Source organism: Ricinus communis, chromosome 5 (genome assembly GCF_019578655.1).
Source record: "Ricinus communis isolate WT05 ecotype wild-type chromosome 5, ASM1957865v1, whole genome shotgun sequence".
Lineage (NCBI taxonomy): Eukaryota > Viridiplantae > Streptophyta > Magnoliopsida > Malpighiales > Euphorbiaceae > Ricinus > Ricinus communis.
In genome coordinates, this window is record NC_063260.1 from 31,026,892 (window position 1) to 31,047,177 (window position 20,286).

Below are 20,286 nucleotides of genomic sequence, written 5' to 3' on the forward strand. Positions count from 1 at the left end.
GCATCTAGTCGTTTATTGTGTGATTATTATTTTAATTATAAAATTAAATTAATACATTAATATTTATTTACAAAATAATAGCAATTAATTGGTTAAAATAATCTTAATTTTCTTTAAAATTTTACTAGTAATGATAATATAAATTTTTTCATTAATTTATTTTGATATTATATAAATAAATATATCAATATAATTAATATATTATTATTTTTTAAAATTAAAATTATTATATAACTGAAAAATTTATTTATATTAAAAATATAATTTAAGATGTTATTTTTTAGAATGAGAATTGTTGTTTAATTATAAAATCAATTAATAATGATATTAAAATATAATTAAAATATTATTTTTTAGAATATAATTAGTATTATTATTTAATTAAAAATTATTTATTAATTGATATTATATTAAAATATTATATTTTAATGTTAGAGGCAGCGTGTAATTAAAAATGTAATTTAAAAATTAATAAATTAATAAAAAATTATAAAATTATAAATAAATTTAAATTACATGTGTCAAATATAAAAATATATTTTTAAAACAACATTAATATATTAAAAATTAAACATACATATCGATAAAAAATTTAAATTTTAAAAATTAATAATATATAAATCATTTAAAAAAAAAAGTCAACAATATAACCACTGAAACTGCTCTCAATCTAATGGGCTCCTGATCTGTCAGATAAATATTGGGTGAGGTAGAATTTTAATCATTTTCTTGTTTTTAATCTAAACCCCGGCCAGTTTGGTCATTTTACCAGCTGCAAAAAATTGTAGAATTCCTTATTAATAAAACCGAGTAACATCCAACCGCCAACCGCGATATGATCCAAGCGCCAATGATGACGATCCGCGTGACACCCACTTATTGGCTTACAACAAACCCTCACTCTCTCTATATATATAAAGCCCCATCACATATCAAATCCGAAGAGATCAACTGTTTGATAACCAGAGTCATTTTTATCAGAAAAGGAAAAAATAAAAAAGAAAAGCTCTTGAAGAAAATGGCAGGAAGAGGGAAATCCTTGGGATCCGCGGCAGCAAAGAAGGCAACATCGAGAAGCAGCAAGGCCGGCCTTCAGTTTCCAGTAGGTCGTATTGCTCGCTTCTTGAAAGCCGGAAAATACGCCGAGCGCGTCGGTGCTGGCGCCCCTGTTTATCTCGCTGCCGTTCTTGAGTATCTTGCTGCTGAGGTATTATATTATTTTTTTTCTTAACTTACTGTTTTGGATTTCATTTACAATGTGGGAATTTTGATTTAGGGTTTCTTTTAATTTGGGTGTTTATAGGTATTGGAATTAGCTGGGAATGCAGCAAGGGACAACAAGAAGAACAGAATAGTGCCAAGGCACATCCAATTAGCAATCAGGAATGACGAGGAATTAAGCAAGCTTCTTGGAACTGTTACTATTGCTAATGGTGGTGTTTTGCCCAACATTCACGGCATGTTGCTTCCTAAGAGACCTGGTACCAAAGGCCCCGGTGATGACGACAATTGAAAAAAATTCCTAAACTGAAATGTCTCATACAATTAGCAATTAGTGTTTTGATTTTTGATTTGTTCTTCACTTTCATATTTAAACTTAATTTTTTCCCCCTATTTTGATAATTTCCTTGGTGTAATTGAAAAATCTTCATAAATGAAATAGGGTATTTCTTTTCTACATTGTCTCTTTCTTTCATGCTTATTCGCCACTCTTTTCTGAAAAGAAGCTATAACAGTAATAAGTTAATGATCCGAAACTTTGCCGCGGAACAAAGAATTATTCTGCCCCATCCACAACATCTAAAAGAAAAGAACTCTGGTGGTATGTGTCTTATGTTTCATCTAAGAGTCATGTACAGATTCTGCTCGGATTGTAACTGGTTATTCTAAATAGAATTAACAATACCATGGCGGGCAATCATCCAAAAGAGGAAAAAAAAGTGCAGACTCTCTTAGCACCTAACGATGCCAATCCTGTTTCATTGGCTATTTCCGATTTTTTTCCGATATGATATATGATATTGGATTTGGACTAAAATTAACGTGGATATACTACTTGTTATTTATTTATTTATAATAGTTAACTTCTAGTAGCAAACAAACTACTTAAAATAACAAGAACGGATTGAGAAGAAGAGGAAGACAGAAGAATACTGAAAGAAAGACAGATGCATTGAGGGGAGGAGGTGTTATCAATGAATCCTGCAAAAGAAAGTCTGAGGCGTGCCAAGCACAAACATCTGTAACTGGTATGCAACCTTTTCTTCCCATTGAAATAGTTATCCAAATCTTGGCTCGATTACCAATAAAGTCATTGTTGAGGATGAAGAGTGTTTGCAAGTGTCGGAATGCTTTAACGCGCGATCGCTACTTCATAGAAAAGCATATGATTGTAACCCCTAGTGTCACACCGTGGAGCTTAACAAAACTCACGTGACACTAGTCATCACTTTTATGATTATGATTTTTCTAATTTGGAACTTCATGGCTTGCTGCTGCTCAAAACCAATGACACTAATATAACTTCGTTTCTCAGAAAATTCGTGCAACGGAAGATCCTGAATTTGAGATTTTCTACACTAAAAATATTCTCTTAAACGAAGGTATTCGGGCTTGGATGGCGGCTCAAGAGCCTCATGAAAACCTTATATTCCCTGAGGAGGTTTGATGTGAATCCAAGTTCAAAGCTTAATCCATTAATAGTACAAGAAGGCCCAATCACAAGATTTAAACCCAAGAAGCTTCAACAAGCCATATTGGGTCTATCTTAGTATCTTTATCCTTGTTGGTAAAGGGGTTAAGTAGCATCCATCTTCTTACTTCAATCTTTGAACGATCCGAATTTGTGGATTAAATTGGTAATTTCTAGTTTTCTTCTAATTCAACTTATCATAGTATTTTTACTATTGGGGAATTAATTGATGAAACTTACAATTCCCATTAAGGTTCTGCCACATGGAAACGCTCTTTAATGGAACTTTATCTTTAGCCGGTCGTGACCAAGAAACCACCGGTTTATCCAATCACCAAACAGACAGCGTGTATGCCTGATCCACATAAAGATTGGTCATCCTTGGCCTTTGTATTTGTTGCATCTATTAATGAATATAAACTTGTCGCCACTTGTCCTGATGGAAACATTATAGCCATCATTATGAAGGTTGTGAAGTACTTACCCTCGGGAATGATAAATTATGCATACCTCTCCCATTTCCCAAATTGTTTCATGATCTTAACGTGGAGGAAGAGAAGATATCAAGCGAAGTTTCTGGTGGCACTGTTCACTATATAAGAGTAAATAAGGGTGGATCTAATGTATGCAAAGAGATAGTATCTCTTGATTTACAGAGCGAGACTTTTACAACCGCTGCTTTGCCACAAGTTTTGTTTTCAAACTGGAGTAAAATTTGGCCTCTAAATTGGAATGGGTTCTTGGATTTGCTCATATGGTACAAGGAAATCTTAATATCTTGGGATTACAAGAGACTCAAATGGGATAATAGAGAGATAGTGCTTCCATTTTCTGCACTGGTGAAGATGAAACCAGAGTTCTTTGGAGATCTTCTTCTCGTCAGTGCTGAATACGGTGATTTTCGATTTTTGTTGTACGATCGCGGGTCTTATTCTTATAAACTTGAATCTAAGGAAGTTGAAAAAGTTTCTTCTCTGCCTAGGGACCCCACAATTCAAAAGGAAGATGGTTTATGTTGGCTCAGTTAGCTTGGCAACTTTGAGAGGAATTGAACATCATCAAAGGGCTTCAAGAGTATAATGAAAGCAGGTTCTATAGATCATTGATCAGCTTTTATTTTCTATGTACCTCTCCTTTTTGGTATTTATGAGATATGGATCTGAGCTTTTATGATAACTAATCACAGCAATCTATACAGAAATATTTGTTAGTTTACAAGCAGTTCTCCTTTTCAATATTCTTAAAGAAGCATTTTTAATTTATCAGTTTTCCTGCATCTTGTTTTTACTTTCTTTCTCCCCTTTCCCCAAATTTGGAATGTGAATTTGGAAGATTGGGAATAAACTACGTGTGACTAGCATGGACATAAGTGCTTCATAAACATAAAACACAATGAGGCAATTATTTTTCTCCCTCAGCTACAATTCCTTCGAAATGACACCCAAAACAAGTAAAGCTTAATATCGAAATACAAGATAAGATCTTAACCAATCTTAGCAAGAATATCATTCAGGGTGGATACAGTTTGCGCATAGTACTTCTCTGCCTCTGGAGTACTCTTTATCTTGGCTGCATGATCCAGCTGAAGAGGGAAAACAACCAATTTCCATTAAGAACACTAGCATTTTAAGAGATCTTAATAGAAAAAGAAAAGAAAAAGATGATGTTGCTTACCTCACTGATGTTGTCAAAGAGCTTTCCAGAGAGTTCCTTGAGAGGTTGCTTCTGATCTTTGGGTTTAGCAGAAATAATGGTTTTGAGGTCGTAGCGAAGATACTCAGCCCTGAGGCGAAGATCATTTATGACATATGGCCAAGCCTTCTTGTCAATGAACTGCTTGACGCCCACAATTTCCTTTGCTGATTCCTTGGTCCTTGCCACTGCCGCACTTGGGTCTTGCGGTTGCAGGTAAAACCTTTCCTTCAGTGGCTTCTCCAAGTCTCTTGCCTCATCAGAATTTAAAGTCCCAGCTGCCAGTCCACAGCATTATACGCTTACAATTGCAAACATCACATAATAAATGCTGAAGTGACGATATCTAGTTACATTCTATGTAATCTTTCTGGTTAGTACAAATCATTGAAAATTGAAAAGAATGATGAACTTACGCAATCCACCGGATGGAGGGGGAGGTGGTCCAACCTTGATAGCGATAGCATCAGCAAGAACTGCTTGAACAGAAGAGACAGAAGCCAAACCAGCAGCGACAAGACCAAGTACAGCCCTACGGCTTGTTTCAGCATCAGAAGACACTTGTTGCTGCTGGGCTCTAACCGTGAAACTAGGCCTAGCCATTCCAACCCTTGTGTTGCTAGCCACATTCAAGCGTGTTGAGCCACTGAGCTGGAGGCTGCCTTCAAGAACAGTCTGAGAATTGCCACGTAGACCCGCCATTGAAGCCATTGCTTGTGCCATACTTGCTTGCCCTCCAAAAGTTTGTTTCAAGTGAAGGAATAAGATAGGTTTTTGTGGAATTATATTTTTGGGATTGGATTGTTAATTTGACATTGTTTGGTTAATGTTTTTGTGATGTAGATTGGTTCTGGGCAGTCACCTTATCTGCCATTTTCTACCTGGATAAGCTGGATATGATCTTGGCCAATCGTTGCTCTACATGTGTCCTTCTATTGACATGTTGGCTTTGCCTCTTCTACAGGCTTGTAGATTCTTGACACGTGTACTTTACCAAGATTTCAACAATCGTCCAATTCAATAAGGGAGAAGGTGCATTTTTGCCCCTAACCTTTGGTTCTAGGAGCTGATTAGTCCTTAAAACTAATTTTTAGACGAGCACTTAACCTATTAAAAGCTTATATTATAAGTTCCTCTTCATTGTCAGAAATTTAAAGGTGTTGAAATCCGTTAGATATGCCTACATTTACATATCCAATTATAAGAAGCTTTCTCTTTCTCTAACATTTCTTTTCCTTTTATTTCTTTTTTTTCCCTTTTATTTTTAAATTTTTACAAATTTTCATATATTATTTAACCATTGGACAGTTATATTTTTTTTGTTTCAATGATCATTTCCTTACAAGTACTCTCCCCTCAAAATCTCAAAACTCTAGATTTGTCATTCAACAAGTCAAACCTTATATCATTGCCGTTACTTTTCAACAAATCCTAGTTTAGCAGAAATGCCATCATTATCTTTGGAGACTTTTAGGAGCCTAAAGAAGATGAACAAGACTAAACTTATCTAGAATAGAGTCATACATGCGAGGGTTCAAATTAATACTGAATGCATCATAAATGCAAAATCAAAGTTACCCAAATTAATATACAGATTTAAAAGCAACTTCAAAGTCTCAGAACCAACAATAACATATCATCTTTTATTAAATTTAATAAACTATGAACCTCCTCAAAGCACCCAACATTACATACGGTGTGAAACATATTGGAGTAAATGAGTGATTTTATTTTATTTAATTTTAAAGTTGATTTTATTTTATTTTTTTATTAAGTGGAATTTAGTGTGAAAGATTTGTACTGCTTACCTATGAAAAGAAAAAGGAAAGAAGAAAAGAATGAGAAAAGAAGGGAAGAAAGGAATATTATTGATATCCTACTTAGATATGGATTCACTTACTGGAGAATAGTTGAAACTCAAAACTAACAAAGTAACAATCCACATTATTTGTCGTTCAGAATTGAGAACAAAATCCAGCCAGTCTTCTCTCCATGAAAGGTTTCAGGTTTAAATTCCTGAATCCCGCCAAAATGATAACCGACCATGCGTGTGCATAGGGTTACATGCAATGACATTCTCAGCCGAATCAACTTGGTCTATCTGTAAACAATTTCTTGAAGGAATACTTACTTCTCTTAGCACCATCATTAATAACTACTTGCCTTAAAGATTAGAAAAAAATTTCTTTAATAAAAGTAGAGATAATAATGAAATTTTTAAAACTACTTCTTAAACTCTATATTGTCACTATATATTAACAACAGAGAAGAACAAAAAATTATATTGAACAATACAAAACTGTTGGTGTCCATCAACATACTTTTATACGTTTAGAATTTTAACAACTTGACTTGGCCATAGGTCGGTCGGACTTTGAACTAAATTGGTTAAAACTTAATAAATTATTAAATCATTGCAGCATAATCAATTTGTGTTCTAGGATTCTGAACCAACGCATCCTCACCTATAACATTGTTGTCCCCATCTCTTGTGCCACCTTCCACTACGTTGCCACCATCACCATATAAGCAATTATTAAACAACTTCTTGAAAGTATATTTAATGCTTTCAATAACTCATTGATTGAAAGAAGCCATAAAAAATTAAAGAGAAAGAGACTTTAAATTAAAGATGAAGTAGAGAGACTAAAAGTTTTTCTTTCTTGTTCTTCAAGAGCCATAAAAGGGTTTCTTGATTGATTGATTTTCTTTTTCAGAGATAAAGAAACTAAGATATATGCATTGCCCAACTCTCATTTCATATTGGATATATATGGTTAAGCATGACTTTGAAGTATCATGATTTTGTTATAGCATTTTACAATTTGCTAAAACTGTAATTGAATTACATCACCGACTTTTCTTGCTTCGATTTGGAGATTCATCCAACAACTTTAAGTACTACTCTTACATTTAAGTCCTGATTGCCTTATCTTCTCCAATCGGGTCCTATTAGTTTGTTGTTATTATCTTTTTTAGGGAAAAAGTGTTTTTGGCCCTTAATATTTTTAACTAGGAGCGCATTGGCTTCTAAGCATTTTTTCCAATTAGACACTTAATCAATGGAAAAAAATATAATCTAGGCTCCTTATCAAACATGAAAATAAATACCAGCTGCAAAGTGAAGGTATGGGCAATATTTAAATACGTATGGACAAGTTTCTAGGTTTCTGCTCAATGGTTTTCTAATTACACAATGAAGGTCAGCCATTTACAAGAGTTAGGCTTAGATAATCAAAACATCTTTATTCGAGGAATTAATGTACTCTAGTCCAACAAGAATTTTTTATAAAAAGTTATTTCAGTATGACAAGATATGGGTGAGACATACTAAAGACATGATTGAAAGGGCTTAGATGGTCTGCCATGTATAGAGTTCATAACGAGCATAAATGATGCATATAGAGATTGGTGACTTGGTGTAACGGTAGAAAATTGAATGCTAGAATCAATTAGGTGATTGGAAAGGAGCTAAGATTCGATGCTTAGAAGGAGAGCGTTCAAAAGAGGTAAAATATTTGAACTAGAATGCCCAACAAAATTGGATGAGATATGGCGATCAAAATACTGCATATCTTCATACCCATGTGGTATAAAGGAGGCGACATAAATTTATAAGACTATAAGATGATAACAAGTAGTGGGATACTACTAATGAGTACATTACCTCCATTGTTGTCTACTATTTTCAAGCTAACTACCAATCGAGCAAACTCTGTAATGTTGACAGGATGCTTAGGGGTATTAATAAGATATTGGGTGCTAATATGAATATCCACCTTATTAAAAAGGTGATGGTAGATGATGTAAGGAGGGCGATGTTCTCTATCATTCTGATACCAACAACTCTCAACCTTTAATCCATAGGAAATTTCCACCCAATTAAAAATCATTCCTTCTATAATTAGTGAAAATCAAAGCGTGTTTATAAAAGAGAGGTGCAATTTAGATAATATTTTAATTGGTCATAGGATTACCCATAACTTGAACATTAAAGGAAACATTATAAAGTGTGAGATGTCCTCAAGCTCAATATAAGCAAACCGAATGAGATCTTATAAAGGAAATCATGGAAAATTTGAGTTTGGATAAGATGAATAATGTAATTCCCTTTCTAATGGCCTTTAAGTTACTTTGCAATATATTTTTAAGCTATTTAGGGGATTGAGAATGATCTTTTATTGCCATGCGTAGAAGAGTTCTCTAATCTGCCAATAAGGTTGATTAAAAAAATTTGGTTGGAGGGGTCAAAATTTCTAAAAGGATTCCATAAATTTTTCATCTCTAATTTAGGGAAGATTCCTTTTTATTTTTCCAAGTAAAGATGGTGCAATTAATAAGCTAATTTCAGATTATTGTTGAGAAAGTGTACAAGAAGTCAATGTCAAAGAAGCCATCAACACCCTGCAATTGTAGAAAGGGATGGGTAGAGAGGTTGGGCGTGAACTGTACAGGCATCTTGATAGATATATCGATTTACTAGCTTTGATGTCGAAATTTAAGGTGCGGACCTTGTTTTTTTTTTTTTTTTTTTATTTATATAATAATATAAATAATTACTAAATTTTAAATTTAGTTTCATTTTAGTTATATGATTATTTAAATTTATTTTATTTTAATTATTTAATATAATTTTGATTATAATTTAGTTACCCTATCAATAACAAATTGATATGTTGTATTTTTCTCTTTTAATCACTCTATTTTATTGGCTATTTATGCCACACGTTAATTTTTTATTTATAGAGTAATTAAATTGAAGCATAACTAAAATTGAATGGTAAAAATAAAATAAATTAAAAATTGAAACATAATTAAAGTTGAATGATAGAAAAAAAAAATTGTGATAAAAATGAAACTAATTACAATATTAACTTCATCAGAGGGGTAAAAAGAGCAGTTAATTAAGGTGTTAATCAAAAGTGTTACTCCAACAATTTGGACTGCTCTATGGTTTCCTTTATGCTTAGATGTTTGGAAGAGTTCAATCTAGCACTATTAGCAAACACAAGGATGGCATTTTCTCCAAAATCTCTCTAGTCTTCTTCTGACCCGAACCCTGAAGGGAAGATATTTTCCACATTACAATTTTCTTGAGGCAAGTCGTCATTTAAATGCCTGGCAAGCATGTCAAAAGTATTTTGCAAGGCAGGCAAAATCTTAAACATGATTGTACATGACAGGTGCATTCTGGGAGGGATATCCACATTTTAGATTCCACAGCAATAAAAACAAAACAATGGTTAAAACTACTTTTTACTATTAATAAAATGAATTTCTTCTGATTCAAAAAAAGATGCAAGCTTAGTTACACAATAAGAATATAAAAGGCCATAAGAAAATGGCATGTGCGAATTAAAATGGCATTAAAAACTATCAAATAAAATTATAGACATTTATTTGTTTGTTTATTATTTGAGTTGTTGGATAAATGTTGGTAAACTAGCTTTCTTTTACCTTTCAATTCTATTTAATTCATGCTCAGACACCATACCATTGTTGTGATGCATTTGAATCCCCAGAATTGGGCTGAGCCCATTCAAATTTAAATTTAAACCCGATCCAGTTGGGCCCAGGATCATTGCAACGTTAACATTTAAATGAGGGGCCCAATCATTGAAAATAGTAGCGCCGGATCTTTCCAAATTCAAATCAATTCAAATTTCACTCTCCGCTCAAACCACTTCGGCTCTCTCTCTCTCTCTCTCTCCACAGATTTTGAATATCTACACATCACCGCCGTTCATCAAGTAAATCAGCGGCTCCAATTAAAACCTCAGCAACTGCCGCCCGTTTTAGAGTTAGGGCTTAGTGTTTCCTCAAGGGTGAATTTAGATGATGATGTCTTCCAGAAACCAGAACAGACCTCCTCGAAGTCCTTCCACTGTAAGTCTTATATTGATTTTATTTTCTAATTGTCGTTTTGGATCTGAAAATTCATTCTTTTAAAACTATAAGTTAATAATTGGTTTTATAGAAGGACGGTGGTGGTGCTGGTGGCGGCGGCGGTGTTCCATTAGATAAGCGTAGAAGGATTGGTGCTGGAAGAATTGGTGCAACTGACCGGAAACCGTTTGGTTCAGTTAACAAACGGCAGGATGTTACAGCAGCACCTGGTAGTGATACGGGTAGCACTGAGGCTTCAGAGTGTGAGTCCATTGAATTCTCAAAAGAGGAAGTGGACGCATTGGTTAATGAGAGGCCCAAGATGAAGAAATTTGATCACAAGGTTATTTTTTCTAATTTGATATATTGCTATCTGTTTAATTACAGTGTGTTTGTTTGGTTAGTTTTATTCAAAGTTTGGTATTTTTTGGCAGGGAAATATGGAAGTAGTGAATGAACTTAATAATAGGCTTAAAGTTTGCATCAAATGGTTCCAGAAAAGAGATGAAGCTCATCTTGATGAGCAAGGGAAGCTTCGAGCTGCTCTGGATTCTTCTGAGAAGAAATGTGCTGATATGGGTAAGTTTTGTTTTTCAATTGAGGTTAATTTAATAATTATTTACTTGACAACTTGACTTATTTCCTTGCTTGTATTCTGCTTATAAAAAATACTTTTGACCTTACATTGTTATGATATGCAATCAATTATTTGCGCGAGATATAAAATCTTGGTAATATAGGTTTATTTGTGTGATTTAGAGGTGGAGATGAAAGACAAGGAGGAGAAATGTAATGCAATTATTTCAGAATTGAGGGGCGAGAACAGTTCTTTGCAGGAGAAACTTACAAATGAAGAATCAGAAAAAATGGTAACACTGCGAATCCCATTGGATTGTGTTATCCCGTGTGATGCTTGCTGTTTTATTTCTGTTTTTTAATTTTGATTTTGTGGTTTTGATAACTAGGATGCAATTGACTGTCATAGAAGAGAAAAGGAAGCTCGGATTACTCTAGAAACTTTGCAGGCTTCTCTTTCGAAAGAGCTTGAAAAAGCTCAGCAGGATATATTAGCAGCCAATCAGAGGGTAATATCTAAGTTGTCTTTTAGGGCTTTTGCATTTTGATTTTAAGTTCTTTAATATCTGATTGGCTGAATGTAACTTAACAAACATTTTACTACCTAAGAAACATGTTCTTTTTCCTCCAGATGTTCCGCGTGACCAATTGATTTGTCCAAATTTGCAGGCTACTTCACTTGATGATATGTACAAGCGATTGCAAGAATACAACCTGAGCCTACAACAGTACAATGGCAAACTGCACGGTGAACTCGAAACTGCTCGTGAAATGCTCAAACGAGTAGAAAAAGAGAAGGCGACTATAGTGGAGAATCTTAGTACTTTAAGGGGCCACTATAACTCATTGCAAGATCAATTAACATCATCCAGAGTAAGTTTTTTTAGTTTGGGATTCAGCTAATAGCCTGGAATGATACTTGTTTGCCACTCGATTCATTGTATTGCAGTATGCTAGTATCGTAACTGGAGTCTCCCTTCTCATTCCTACTTTTCAGGCTTCCCAAGATGAGGCTATGAATCAGAAAGAATCATTACTTAATGAAGTTAAATGTCTTCGAGGGGAATTGCAGCAAGTGAGAGATGACCGCGATCGCCAAATAGCACAGGTGCAAGCTTTCAGTGCTGAAGTAATGAAATACAAAGAAAGTACAGGCAAATCTTTTGCCGAGATAGATAATTTGATGGCAAAATCAAAATCTTTGGAGGTCTGCTCAAACCACTTCCCAAGGTCACACACACACATAAGTCAGCCAATTTTCTGAGACTGGATTTTTCTGCTGCAGGATACATGTTCTGCTCAAAGAGAGCGGATGCATCTGTTAGAGCATCAGCTAACTGCTGCTAATGAAAAGTTAAAGGTAGTTTACACAGTGCACCATTTAAAGTTCTGAGTTATGCGGCGAAGCTGTTCTGGGTTTTCCTAATGAATTATTGGTGATTGTTTGGTTTCTTTAGATTTCAAATTTAACTGCATCAGAAACAAGGACAGAATTTGAGGAACAGAGAAGAATCATACAAGAGCTACAGGAGCGCCTGGCGGATGCAGAACATCAATTAATTGAAGGAGAGAAATTAAGGAAAAGGTTACATAACACTATTCTGGTAATGCTCATTTTCCCCTTTAGTTATTAACTTTACACCATGTTTTAGATGGTAGTAAATATAGAACTTTAAATGTTAATCAAATGTCCTGTATTATATTACAGGAATTAAAGGGGAATATTCGTGTGTTCTGTCGAGTGCGACCCTTGTTACCAGATGATGGTGTTGTAACAGAAGCGCCAGTCATTTCCTATCCTGCATCCTTAGAAACACTTGGTCGGGGAATAGACTTGATACAAAGTGGTAAAAATTGTTCTCTTACTACTGATCCTAATCAGTTTTTAATTAATTGCGTTGAAGATATTTTTCTTTTTGTTGGTTGCACAAGCAAAAGTTTGTTATTTGCTTGTCTAACACTATTTTATTCTAAACAGGGCAGAAATATCCTTTCACGTTCGACAAAGTGTTTAGTCATGATGCTTGTCAGCAAGATGTTTTTGTGGAAATCTCTCAATTGGTACAGAGTGCTCTTGATGGTTACAAGGTCGCTCTTTGGTGCCTGCAATCTTTCTTTCTACTTATTATTTGATGGCGTTTGTAGTTCAAAATCTTGACCTCATTCGATTTGGAAGCTGAATATAAGTGTGGTTAAAAAGAGATAAGAAGTGGTTTACAGCAATTGTATCTATTGGAAATGGACTGATATGGAGTTATTATGATAAATGTGTCATATGTTTTAGATTTTCAAAACATGTATGTCAAAATTTTTATCATGGTTGTTGTCTGTGGTCACTTAGCCATTTACCAGAGTACATGTGAATAAAAGCTTGCTGTGTGCTGTCTTGCCTTAGTAGAGTTGCGCATGACTGGTGTTCTGCCTTTTGTAGGTCTGCATTTTTGCTTATGGTCAAACTGGGTCAGGAAAAACTTACACAATGATGGGCAAGACAGAGGCTCCAGAACAGAAAGGGCTAATACCACGTTCTCTAGAGCAGATATTTCAAATTAGCCAGTCTCTTTTAGCACAGGGTTGGAAGTATAAAATGCAGGTAATCCCGAATAGAATTTGAGTTTTTATATATGTTACCTTTGACCAACTACTCTAACAACTATGCTTGTCAAATAATTATAGGCTTCAATGTTGGAGATTTACAATGAAAACATTCGTGATCTATTGTCAACAAATAGATCAAGTGGTACAGAAAATGCTGGGAAGCAGTATACTATAAAACATGATGCAAATGGCAATACGCATGTCACTGATTTGACAATTATTGATGTCAGTAGCATCCAAGAGATTTCCTCTCTTCTACGACAAGCTGCACAAAGCAGGTAATAACATAATGCACAAAATTTGCTGGTCGTTTTCGTTGTATGATACACATCTTTGGTAAAAATGTTAGCTAAGTTGCATTTGTAATGTAAAACATGTTTGATATCAAAGGTTATGGATTTATTTCAATTAACCATATAATTTTATGCAGTTCAGTTTAGTATAATTTGCTGCTATATTTTCTTCAGGTCTGTAGGTAAGACACAAATGAACGAGCAGTCATCCAGAAGTCATTTCGTGTTTACATTACGTATCTCTGGGGTGAATGAGGTTTGTAATGTCCTAACCTTTGTGCTTATGCCTGGGGTTTGGAATTTCTAATTTGTATATTCTCTTTCTTATATTTGCTAGAACACCGAACAACAAGTACAAGGTGTTTTAAATCTCATTGATCTTGCTGGAAGTGAGCGACTCTCAAGAAGTGGAGCAACTGGGGATAGGTTGAAGGAAACTCAGGTATTTGTCCTCGAAGGTCTCTAGTAGAAAGTTGGTTATGCAGTTTTCCTCTAACTTTTCCATGTAAACAGGCCATCAATAAAAGTTTGTCATGTTTGAGCGATGTAATTTTTGCATTGGCGAAGAAGGAAGATCATGTTCCCTTTAGGAACTCCAAATTGACATATCTTCTCCAGGTAAAAACTGGTTCTGTAAACTTTGCAACTTCCTGGCAATACTGTTCATTCAACAATAATTATTGAGGACAAGAATACAACAGCAGCTTCCGTGTTTTTTTTCCAACCATTATATATGGTCTTAGATTATTGGATGTTGCTCTAATTTGATTCATGCTATGAACAGCCTTGTCTAGGTGGGGATTCAAAAACTTTGATGTTTGTCAATATTTCACCAGACCCCACTTCAGTTGGTGAATCACTGTGTTCTTTACGGTTTGCCGCTAGAGTTAATGCTTGTGAAATTGGAATTCCTCGAAGACAGACCACTGTACGACCTGTCGATTCCCGCTTGAGCTATGGTTAATTCTGATTTATTTTTTTGTTGTGCATCTCGACACAATTAATTTGCTACGAAGCAACTGTTATCTATAAGGAGGGTCGTCGTTCCTTAGGGTTTGTTTGTAGAATGTGCGTTTGTATAATGATAATGAAGTGCTGTGTGAGCCTACTAATTTGTATGCTTAGTTTAGGACTTGTTTTAGCAACTGAAACTGTTCACCAATTGGTGAACACAAGTGACAGGGAAAGAGCTGTACTGTTCTAATAGCTTGAGTTTATAAATTGGTGTATTTTCCCGTTGTATGAGATTTGCCACCTATATTCTGAAGCAACAGCGTAATTTGTTCATTTTAGCATTGATGATTTTTCAATTCTGTACAGATATTGTTTCATCAGGATTATTCCTAGGGACAGGTTTTTGTTTGTAATAAATAGTGTTTAAGAACCCCATCCAATTTCTGAAAAATTATGTGGTCTTGGTGTTTTCTCTTTAGTGTTTTATTAAATTCTTTTTAAACAATTAACTAATAATTTGTAATTAAATCGGATCTTTTTTTAAGTTTAATTTTTGAATATAAAATGTAGCTTAAATTTGAGAGGTTTTAAAGTAGATTTTATCTATTATACTATTTATAAATGTAAATATATGCGGTGAAACTAATCATATTAAATAATAATTTACATAAAAATAATTAATTAAATAATATAAGATAAAATATTTAGTAATAGAAAAATTAGTGACTGCAATATTGGCGCACCCACGATCATCATGCGACAAAAGTACATAAATAATCACTGCAAAAGTTGTTTACGAATACAATGCGAGTTCTTATGGGAACAATCCTCCAATCTTGACCGCAAGTAAAAGAAACCCACAAACTGATAAAATTATCTTGATTATGCAAAAAAGAAAAACCTAACTTCTTCATTGTAAAGGTTGAAAAAAGCTGCCAGCTTTGCAATATTCACACTTATCGAATCTTCCAAATAAATGTGGGTTAGGATAAAGATACAGAAGAAGATAAGGGCGTCCAGAAAAAAGAAAAAAAAGAAAAAAGGAAAACGACATTGGGGACAAGTGGGTCCAACTACAAGCTATTCATATTTTGGTTAATTACTTCTGTCTTGTCCTCTGGTATCTGTATGAAACGAGAAAAGGAAACTGTATTGCCCGCACTCTTATTATAACAATAGCAATAGTCAAAACTCAATAGCCAAGTGAAGAAGTAGGTAAAGAATTAGCAGAGAATAAGAACAAGGTAGCAAAGGGATATGGAGAGCCAAGACCAGCAACCTAAGTCGAGAGTTGTGAAGGTTGATTCAGTAGAATCCTGGGACTTTTATGTTACTCAAGCCACCAATCAAGGTTGCCCTGTAAGTTCTTATTTATTATTTTCCACAAAATTATAATCTTGGGGATTTTATGTTTGAAATCTGGAAATTTCTGTAATCAAACACAATTGATTTTTCTATTTTTGATTGAAGGGTTCAATTCAAAGTCTTTTCTTAGTTCAAAATATAACTTGTTAGAGTAAAAATCTAGACCATCATTGGGCTTTTTTATTTCTTATGGTGAGTTGGGAGGGTCTGTAATAGAACTATCACTTGTGTAAAATATTTGGTTTATTTATCCTGATTTTTTTTTTGACATATTGGTAGATTGTTGTGCACTTTACTGCTTCGTGGTGTATTCCCTCGCTGGCCATGAACCCTTTTTTCGAGGAAGTGGCCTCAGCTAATCCAGATGCTCTGTTTCTTACTGTCGATGTAGATGATGTCAAGGTAATTAAATTCAAATGATACTAATACGTGTCTGTACACTTAATTGCAAAATGATGCTTTTCGGAACTAGTACTGCAAGTGCAATTTAGAAGTTATTATTTGACTTATTTTGTTTTGGTATGTGCCAGTTAGATTAGCTTTTGTGAGGTCAAGGATAGTCATTTGAAAACACATCACCAAATCATGATGTATAACACTAGGAATATTGTAGCATAGCTAACTCATCTATCAGTTTTCTTATACTGGGCTCTAATTCTTTAGGTCCGCTAGAGAAAAAGGTGTGCTGGTGTTTGATAGGTCTGATTTTTTCTTCTTAGATAAGTACAGATAATGATTAGTATGTAAGGCATGATTCTATACTTCCCATAATCATGTAACCACAAGAATGTAAATGGACTTCAGTTGATGATCATTCCAATTGTCTCATATATGCCAAAGATGATTATAGTTGGATGATCACTTGTTAAGCAAGGAAGGTTTTCAAGTAGATTTGCGGTTCCAGCTCTAACTGCTGCTCTAACTGACATTACAAGTATTAGGGTAGCTGATGCCCATTGTTGCGGTAACTTCTTGGTCTGAGCATGAACTTTCATATTCTAAAATGGGGTGTTCCAACATCCACTTTTGATAAATATTAGGTGACTTGGGCCTTCGCTGAATCCAGATGCTATGAGACCTATGTTCTTCCCGGTCACCATGTCGATTAGATGAGAAAAAGCTGTAGATTATAGATTCGAAGTTGATGTGATCTTTTTGCAAAATGGGAGCAACTTTGATCTGTCAACTGCCTAGTATGTAGATTACAGCAAAAGAAATGTCGGTGGTCGAGATAGTAGATATTAGATATTTATTCCGATGATGTACTTGCGTGTGTGGATATTTAGATGATGCCAAAAATTGACAAGTCCATGTTTTGATAGATTATGGTTGATGCAACTGTCTTTAATATATATTCTCCTTTTTAAGTAATGGTTATATGCTGATGTTATTATAGGAGGTAGCTGGCAAGATGGAGGTAAAGGCGATGCCTACATTTGTGCTGATGAAGAATGGTGCGCAAGTTGACAAGGTAGTGGGAGCCAATCCGGAGGAGATAAGGAAAAGGATTGATGGTTTTGTGCAGTCAGTTCGTGTATATGTAGCCTAGTCGTATATATATAAATGAAAGATCTTCTGTATATTTCTCTGAAAATGAAAAATTATGTGGTTATGGTGGAACAACCCTTGAAACAGATGCACGTCTTAATTGGTATTGGGTGGTTTGTGAGTGAGATCTTCTGCAGCGCTTTTCTTTTTTTATTTCTTGGTTGTGTTAATTTATCTGATTAAGAGTTTGGGTCCATAAGTGTCATTCACTCGGACTAAGTTCATCTAATAGCCTTTTTTTTCCCTCTTAAGAGTATTCGGCTTTATCTTCAGCCTTGTTCCACATGAGCGAATGCGAATGCCAAATCCCCCATTAACTCCAGCTTAGACTCCAGATTCTGCTGATCCAATTTGAAAACAGAGCTTGTGGCTGTGGCAATAAAGCAGCAACTAGTACTAGTAAAGGTCAAGAGAGCTTGCCGTTTCATGACCAATGTTTCTTTGCGTCTGTTGTTTGGATGCCCTTATCTGCATTTTCCATTTCCAATTTATACCCTACATCAATTTTATTGTGCATGCTTTTCGTAATATAATATAAAAATATAAATAAATTTATGATTGATTGGGTTACTGGCCGATGTTGATGTTGGTGTTGAAGGTCATTCATCTTTCAAAACAAAACTAGCCCAAAATAGTTGGAAAGTCCAAACATAGAAACAGAAGCCCAGAAAGCCCAATTAATCAATGGATACTTTTCTCTCTTTTCCCTCCTGTGGTCGCTGTATTTCTGTTAACGATTTTCCCACTTTCCTTTTGCCATTTTCTTGTGGTGGTGGTTGGGACTACGACGCTGCTCATTTACTGCCAATTGTTGTCCTCTCTGCCCCTTTTTGCCTTTTCGTTGCCTATCTTAACCAACTAAACCTAGTTCACTCGCGTTATTATCATCTTGTTTTTTTCTTTCCCGCAGACACGGCATCACACAGTATAAGCCGGAAGTCTTGAAATTCCGGCGAGTAAACGGTGGAGATGGTTTCCCCAAGTGATAATGCTAATTGGGCTTTTGATTATGGATTGATAGAAGATATTCCTGTTCCTGGTGGTGACCTTCCGTCTCTTGACCCACTTTGGTCTTCTCCTTCTCTCAGGTAAAGGTGGCTAACATACTTTTCCGCTAAGTAATATTATTATTGGGCTAAAAGAGCTTTTGATAAGATTGAATTATATTACTTAGGACACGTTCATTTTCGATGTTATAATGGTAAACTAGAAACACTTTCATCAGAGTCTCTGCCAAACTTCACATACAAATGGTAAGCTGATTGGAGGTTTAGAGCCTCTGTCTTATTTGCACACTCTCCACTCTGTGTTGCGTAAATTTTGAGTTTTCGTTCTCATTTTCGTTTTATTTTTGATGTAGATGAATCAACTTTGTTTGACTGACATGCTTCTTTGTTTTAATTTTTCTTTTCAGTGTGGAATTTGATGATTCGCTTGGGAGTTCCCAGTGTCTTAGGGACAATGGATCTCGAAAACGGTACCCTGTTGCTCATTTTCATCCTTTTTATACTTAACAAATCAGAAACAATATCTTAATATATCTTCATTATATTTATTTTTATCATATTTCATTGCATTCATTGATTCCGGGATTTTCAGTTAAATTGCTCTAACAGCACTGGTATATAGTTGCTGCTTCAAATTTCATTGCTTCCGCTAATTTTTCTTTCTTTTCTTATGATTTTCTTATCTTAATGATGTATGTGACAGCGTTAGGCCTGGATCATGCAGTGGGCTTGGTTCTAAAGCATGTAGAGAGAAAATGCGAAGGGATAAACTGAATGACAGGCATGTTTTAGTGCTTTAAATCTTCTCTCTCTCTCTCTATATATATATGCATATTTTTATGTATAGCTCATATTTCTAGTTCGGTATGTTCAGGTTTATGGAATTAGGTGCACTTCTGGATCCCGGGAGACCTCCTAAAATGGACAAATCTGTTATTTTGGCTGATGCTATGAAAATGGTAAATCAGCTTAGGGCTGAAGCTCAGAAGCTGAAGGAGTCGAATGAGAATCTGCAGGAGAAGGTCAATGAATTGAAGGTATTCACGGACTTTTATTCACTGGATTCTTAACTTGCCGCACTCGTCAGTTATATTGGGTGATCTTTGTATTTGCAGGTTGAGAAGAATGAGCTCCGTGATGAGAAGCAGAGGCTAAAAACAGAGAAAGAGAGCATTGAGCGTCAAGTAAACGCTTTGAGTGCTTCAGCGAGATTCCTGCCTCATCTTCCCGCCATCCCAGCCCCATTTTCTTCTCCAAGTCAAGTTATTGGTAGCAAGCTGGTACCTATTGTTGGCTATCCTGGAGTCCCCATGTGGCAGCTTATGCCTCCTGCTACTGTTGATACGTCCCAGGATCCTGTTCTTCGTTCTCCAGCTGCTTAAGTTTGCAAGTATGAGTTTTGGGTCTGCGTTCCCTTAACAAGCAGAAGCCATCTCAGGCCCCCCCCCCCCGTATTAGAGGTTTAATTCTCGTCTCGTTCTGGCGGTGTAAGTTGAAGGGTGTAAGAGTAGAAAATCAGTGTAATTCTTTGATGGGAAATTTGGAGAACCCATCAATTATAGGGACAACTTAGAATTCTCACTTATACTATTTGGCAGTTTTTACATTCTTCCTACTGATTGATGATTAAAGACATCCAAGCAATCTAAATTTCTGAAGATGAAAGATAAGATTA

General features: G+C 35.1%; 5 protein-coding genes and 1 long non-coding RNA gene across 7 annotated transcripts; 5 read left to right on the plus strand and 1 right to left on the minus strand.

Moving 5' to 3' along the window:
- Nucleotides 1-915: 915 nt before the first annotated feature.
- LOC8267415 (probable histone H2A.3) lies at nucleotides 916-1,678 on the plus strand. The gene is made up of 2 exons (XM_002518527.4): nucleotides 916-1,207; nucleotides 1,304-1,678. The coding sequence occupies exons 1-2, from the start codon at nucleotides 1,019-1,021 to the stop codon at nucleotides 1,511-1,513; spliced, it is 399 nt and encodes a 132-aa protein (XP_002518573.1). The 5' UTR covers nucleotides 916-1,018; the 3' UTR covers nucleotides 1,514-1,678.
- Nucleotides 1,679-2,966: 1,288 nt separating this feature from the next.
- LOC125370208 lies at nucleotides 2,967-3,957 on the plus strand. Its single transcript, XR_007216147.1, has 2 exons — nucleotides 2,967-3,586; nucleotides 3,675-3,957. It is a non-coding gene; the product is annotated as an uncharacterized LOC125370208 (long non-coding RNA).
- Nucleotides 3,958-4,075: 118 nt separating this feature from the next.
- On the minus strand, nucleotides 4,076-5,203 carry LOC8267413 (oxygen-evolving enhancer protein 3-2, chloroplastic). The gene is made up of 3 exons (XM_002518525.4): nucleotides 4,801-5,203; nucleotides 4,367-4,662; nucleotides 4,076-4,274 (listed from the first exon to the last, which is right to left on the minus strand). The coding sequence occupies exons 1-3, from the start codon at nucleotides 5,105-5,107 to the stop codon at nucleotides 4,176-4,178; spliced, it is 702 nt and encodes a 233-aa protein (XP_002518571.1). The 5' UTR covers nucleotides 5,108-5,203; the 3' UTR covers nucleotides 4,076-4,175.
- A 4,800-nt stretch (nucleotides 5,204-10,003) lies between these two features.
- LOC8267412 (kinesin-like protein KIN-14C) lies at nucleotides 10,004-14,979 on the plus strand. Its single transcript, XM_002518524.4, has 17 exons — nucleotides 10,004-10,270; nucleotides 10,362-10,613; nucleotides 10,705-10,849; nucleotides 11,030-11,139; nucleotides 11,236-11,355; nucleotides 11,516-11,719; nucleotides 11,844-12,053; nucleotides 12,132-12,206; nucleotides 12,304-12,450; nucleotides 12,555-12,693; nucleotides 12,825-12,934; nucleotides 13,278-13,439; nucleotides 13,523-13,722; nucleotides 13,912-13,993; nucleotides 14,075-14,179; nucleotides 14,251-14,355; nucleotides 14,522-14,979. Exons 1-17 carry the CDS (start codon nucleotides 10,220-10,222, stop codon nucleotides 14,699-14,701), a joined length of 2,397 nt encoding a protein of 798 aa, XP_002518570.1. The 5' UTR covers nucleotides 10,004-10,219; the 3' UTR covers nucleotides 14,702-14,979.
- An 806-nt stretch (nucleotides 14,980-15,785) lies between these two features.
- On the plus strand, nucleotides 15,786-17,729 carry LOC8267411 (thioredoxin-like protein CXXS1). Its single transcript, XM_002518523.4, has 3 exons — nucleotides 15,786-16,050; nucleotides 16,336-16,458; nucleotides 17,453-17,729. The coding sequence occupies exons 1-3, from the start codon at nucleotides 15,949-15,951 to the stop codon at nucleotides 17,603-17,605; spliced, it is 378 nt and encodes a 125-aa protein (XP_002518569.1). The 5' UTR covers nucleotides 15,786-15,948; the 3' UTR covers nucleotides 17,606-17,729.
- Nucleotides 17,730-17,871: 142 nt separating this feature from the next.
- Nucleotides 17,872-20,215, plus strand: LOC8267410 (transcription factor ILR3). Of its 2 annotated transcripts, none has more exons than XM_048374088.1 (6): nucleotides 17,872-18,009; nucleotides 18,515-18,692; nucleotides 19,019-19,081; nucleotides 19,315-19,392; nucleotides 19,486-19,648; nucleotides 19,727-20,215. In XM_048374088.1, exons 2-6 carry the CDS (start codon nucleotides 18,574-18,576, stop codon nucleotides 19,991-19,993), a joined length of 690 nt encoding a protein of 229 aa, XP_048230045.1. In that variant the 5' UTR covers nucleotides 17,872-18,009; nucleotides 18,515-18,573; the 3' UTR covers nucleotides 19,994-20,215. The 2 variants fall into 2 exon arrangements, with proteins under 2 accessions (XP_048230045.1, XP_015574275.1); XM_015718789.3 differs by lacking the exon at nucleotides 17,872-18,009 and adding an exon at nucleotides 18,063-18,414.
- Nucleotides 20,216-20,286: the final 71 nt, after the last annotated feature.

Coding starts and splice junctions, on each gene's coding strand:
- LOC8267415 (XM_002518527.4), top strand. CDS start 1,019: ATGGCAGGAAGAGGGAAATCCTTGGGATCCGCGGCAGCAAAGAAGGCA. Junction 1,208..1,303: donor TTGAGTATCTTGCTGCTGAG/GTATTATATTAT, acceptor GGGTGTTTATAG/GTATTGGAATTAGCTGGGAA.
- LOC8267413 (XM_002518525.4), bottom strand. CDS start 5,107: ATGGCACAAGCAATGGCTTCAATGGCGGGTCTACGTGGCAATTCTCAG. Junction 4,663..4,800: donor CCCTCCATCCGGTGGATTGC/GTAAGTTCATCA, acceptor GTGGACTGGCAG/CTGGGACTTTAAATTCTGAT. Junction 4,275..4,366: donor TCTTTGACAACATCAGTGAG/GTAAGCAACATC, acceptor TTCCCTCTTCAG/CTGGATCATGCAGCCAAGAT.
- LOC8267412 (XM_002518524.4), top strand. CDS start 10,220: ATGATGATGTCTTCCAGAAACCAGAACAGACCTCCTCGAAGTCCTTCC. Junction 12,054..12,131: donor CAAAATCAAAATCTTTGGAG/GTCTGCTCAAAC, acceptor TTTCTGCTGCAG/GATACATGTTCTGCTCAAAG. Junction 12,451..12,554: donor GGTTACATAACACTATTCTG/GTAATGCTCATT, acceptor ATTATATTACAG/GAATTAAAGGGGAATATTCG.
- LOC8267411 (XM_002518523.4), top strand. CDS start 15,949: ATGGAGAGCCAAGACCAGCAACCTAAGTCGAGAGTTGTGAAGGTTGAT. Junction 16,051..16,335: donor CCACCAATCAAGGTTGCCCT/GTAAGTTCTTAT, acceptor ACATATTGGTAG/ATTGTTGTGCACTTTACTGC. Junction 16,459..17,452: donor TCGATGTAGATGATGTCAAG/GTAATTAAATTC, acceptor ATGTTATTATAG/GAGGTAGCTGGCAAGATGGA.
- LOC8267410 (XM_048374088.1), top strand. CDS start 18,574: ATGGTTTCCCCAAGTGATAATGCTAATTGGGCTTTTGATTATGGATTG. Junction 19,082..19,314: donor GACAATGGATCTCGAAAACG/GTACCCTGTTGC, acceptor TGTATGTGACAG/CGTTAGGCCTGGATCATGCA. Junction 19,393..19,485: donor AGGGATAAACTGAATGACAG/GCATGTTTTAGT, acceptor CGGTATGTTCAG/GTTTATGGAATTAGGTGCAC.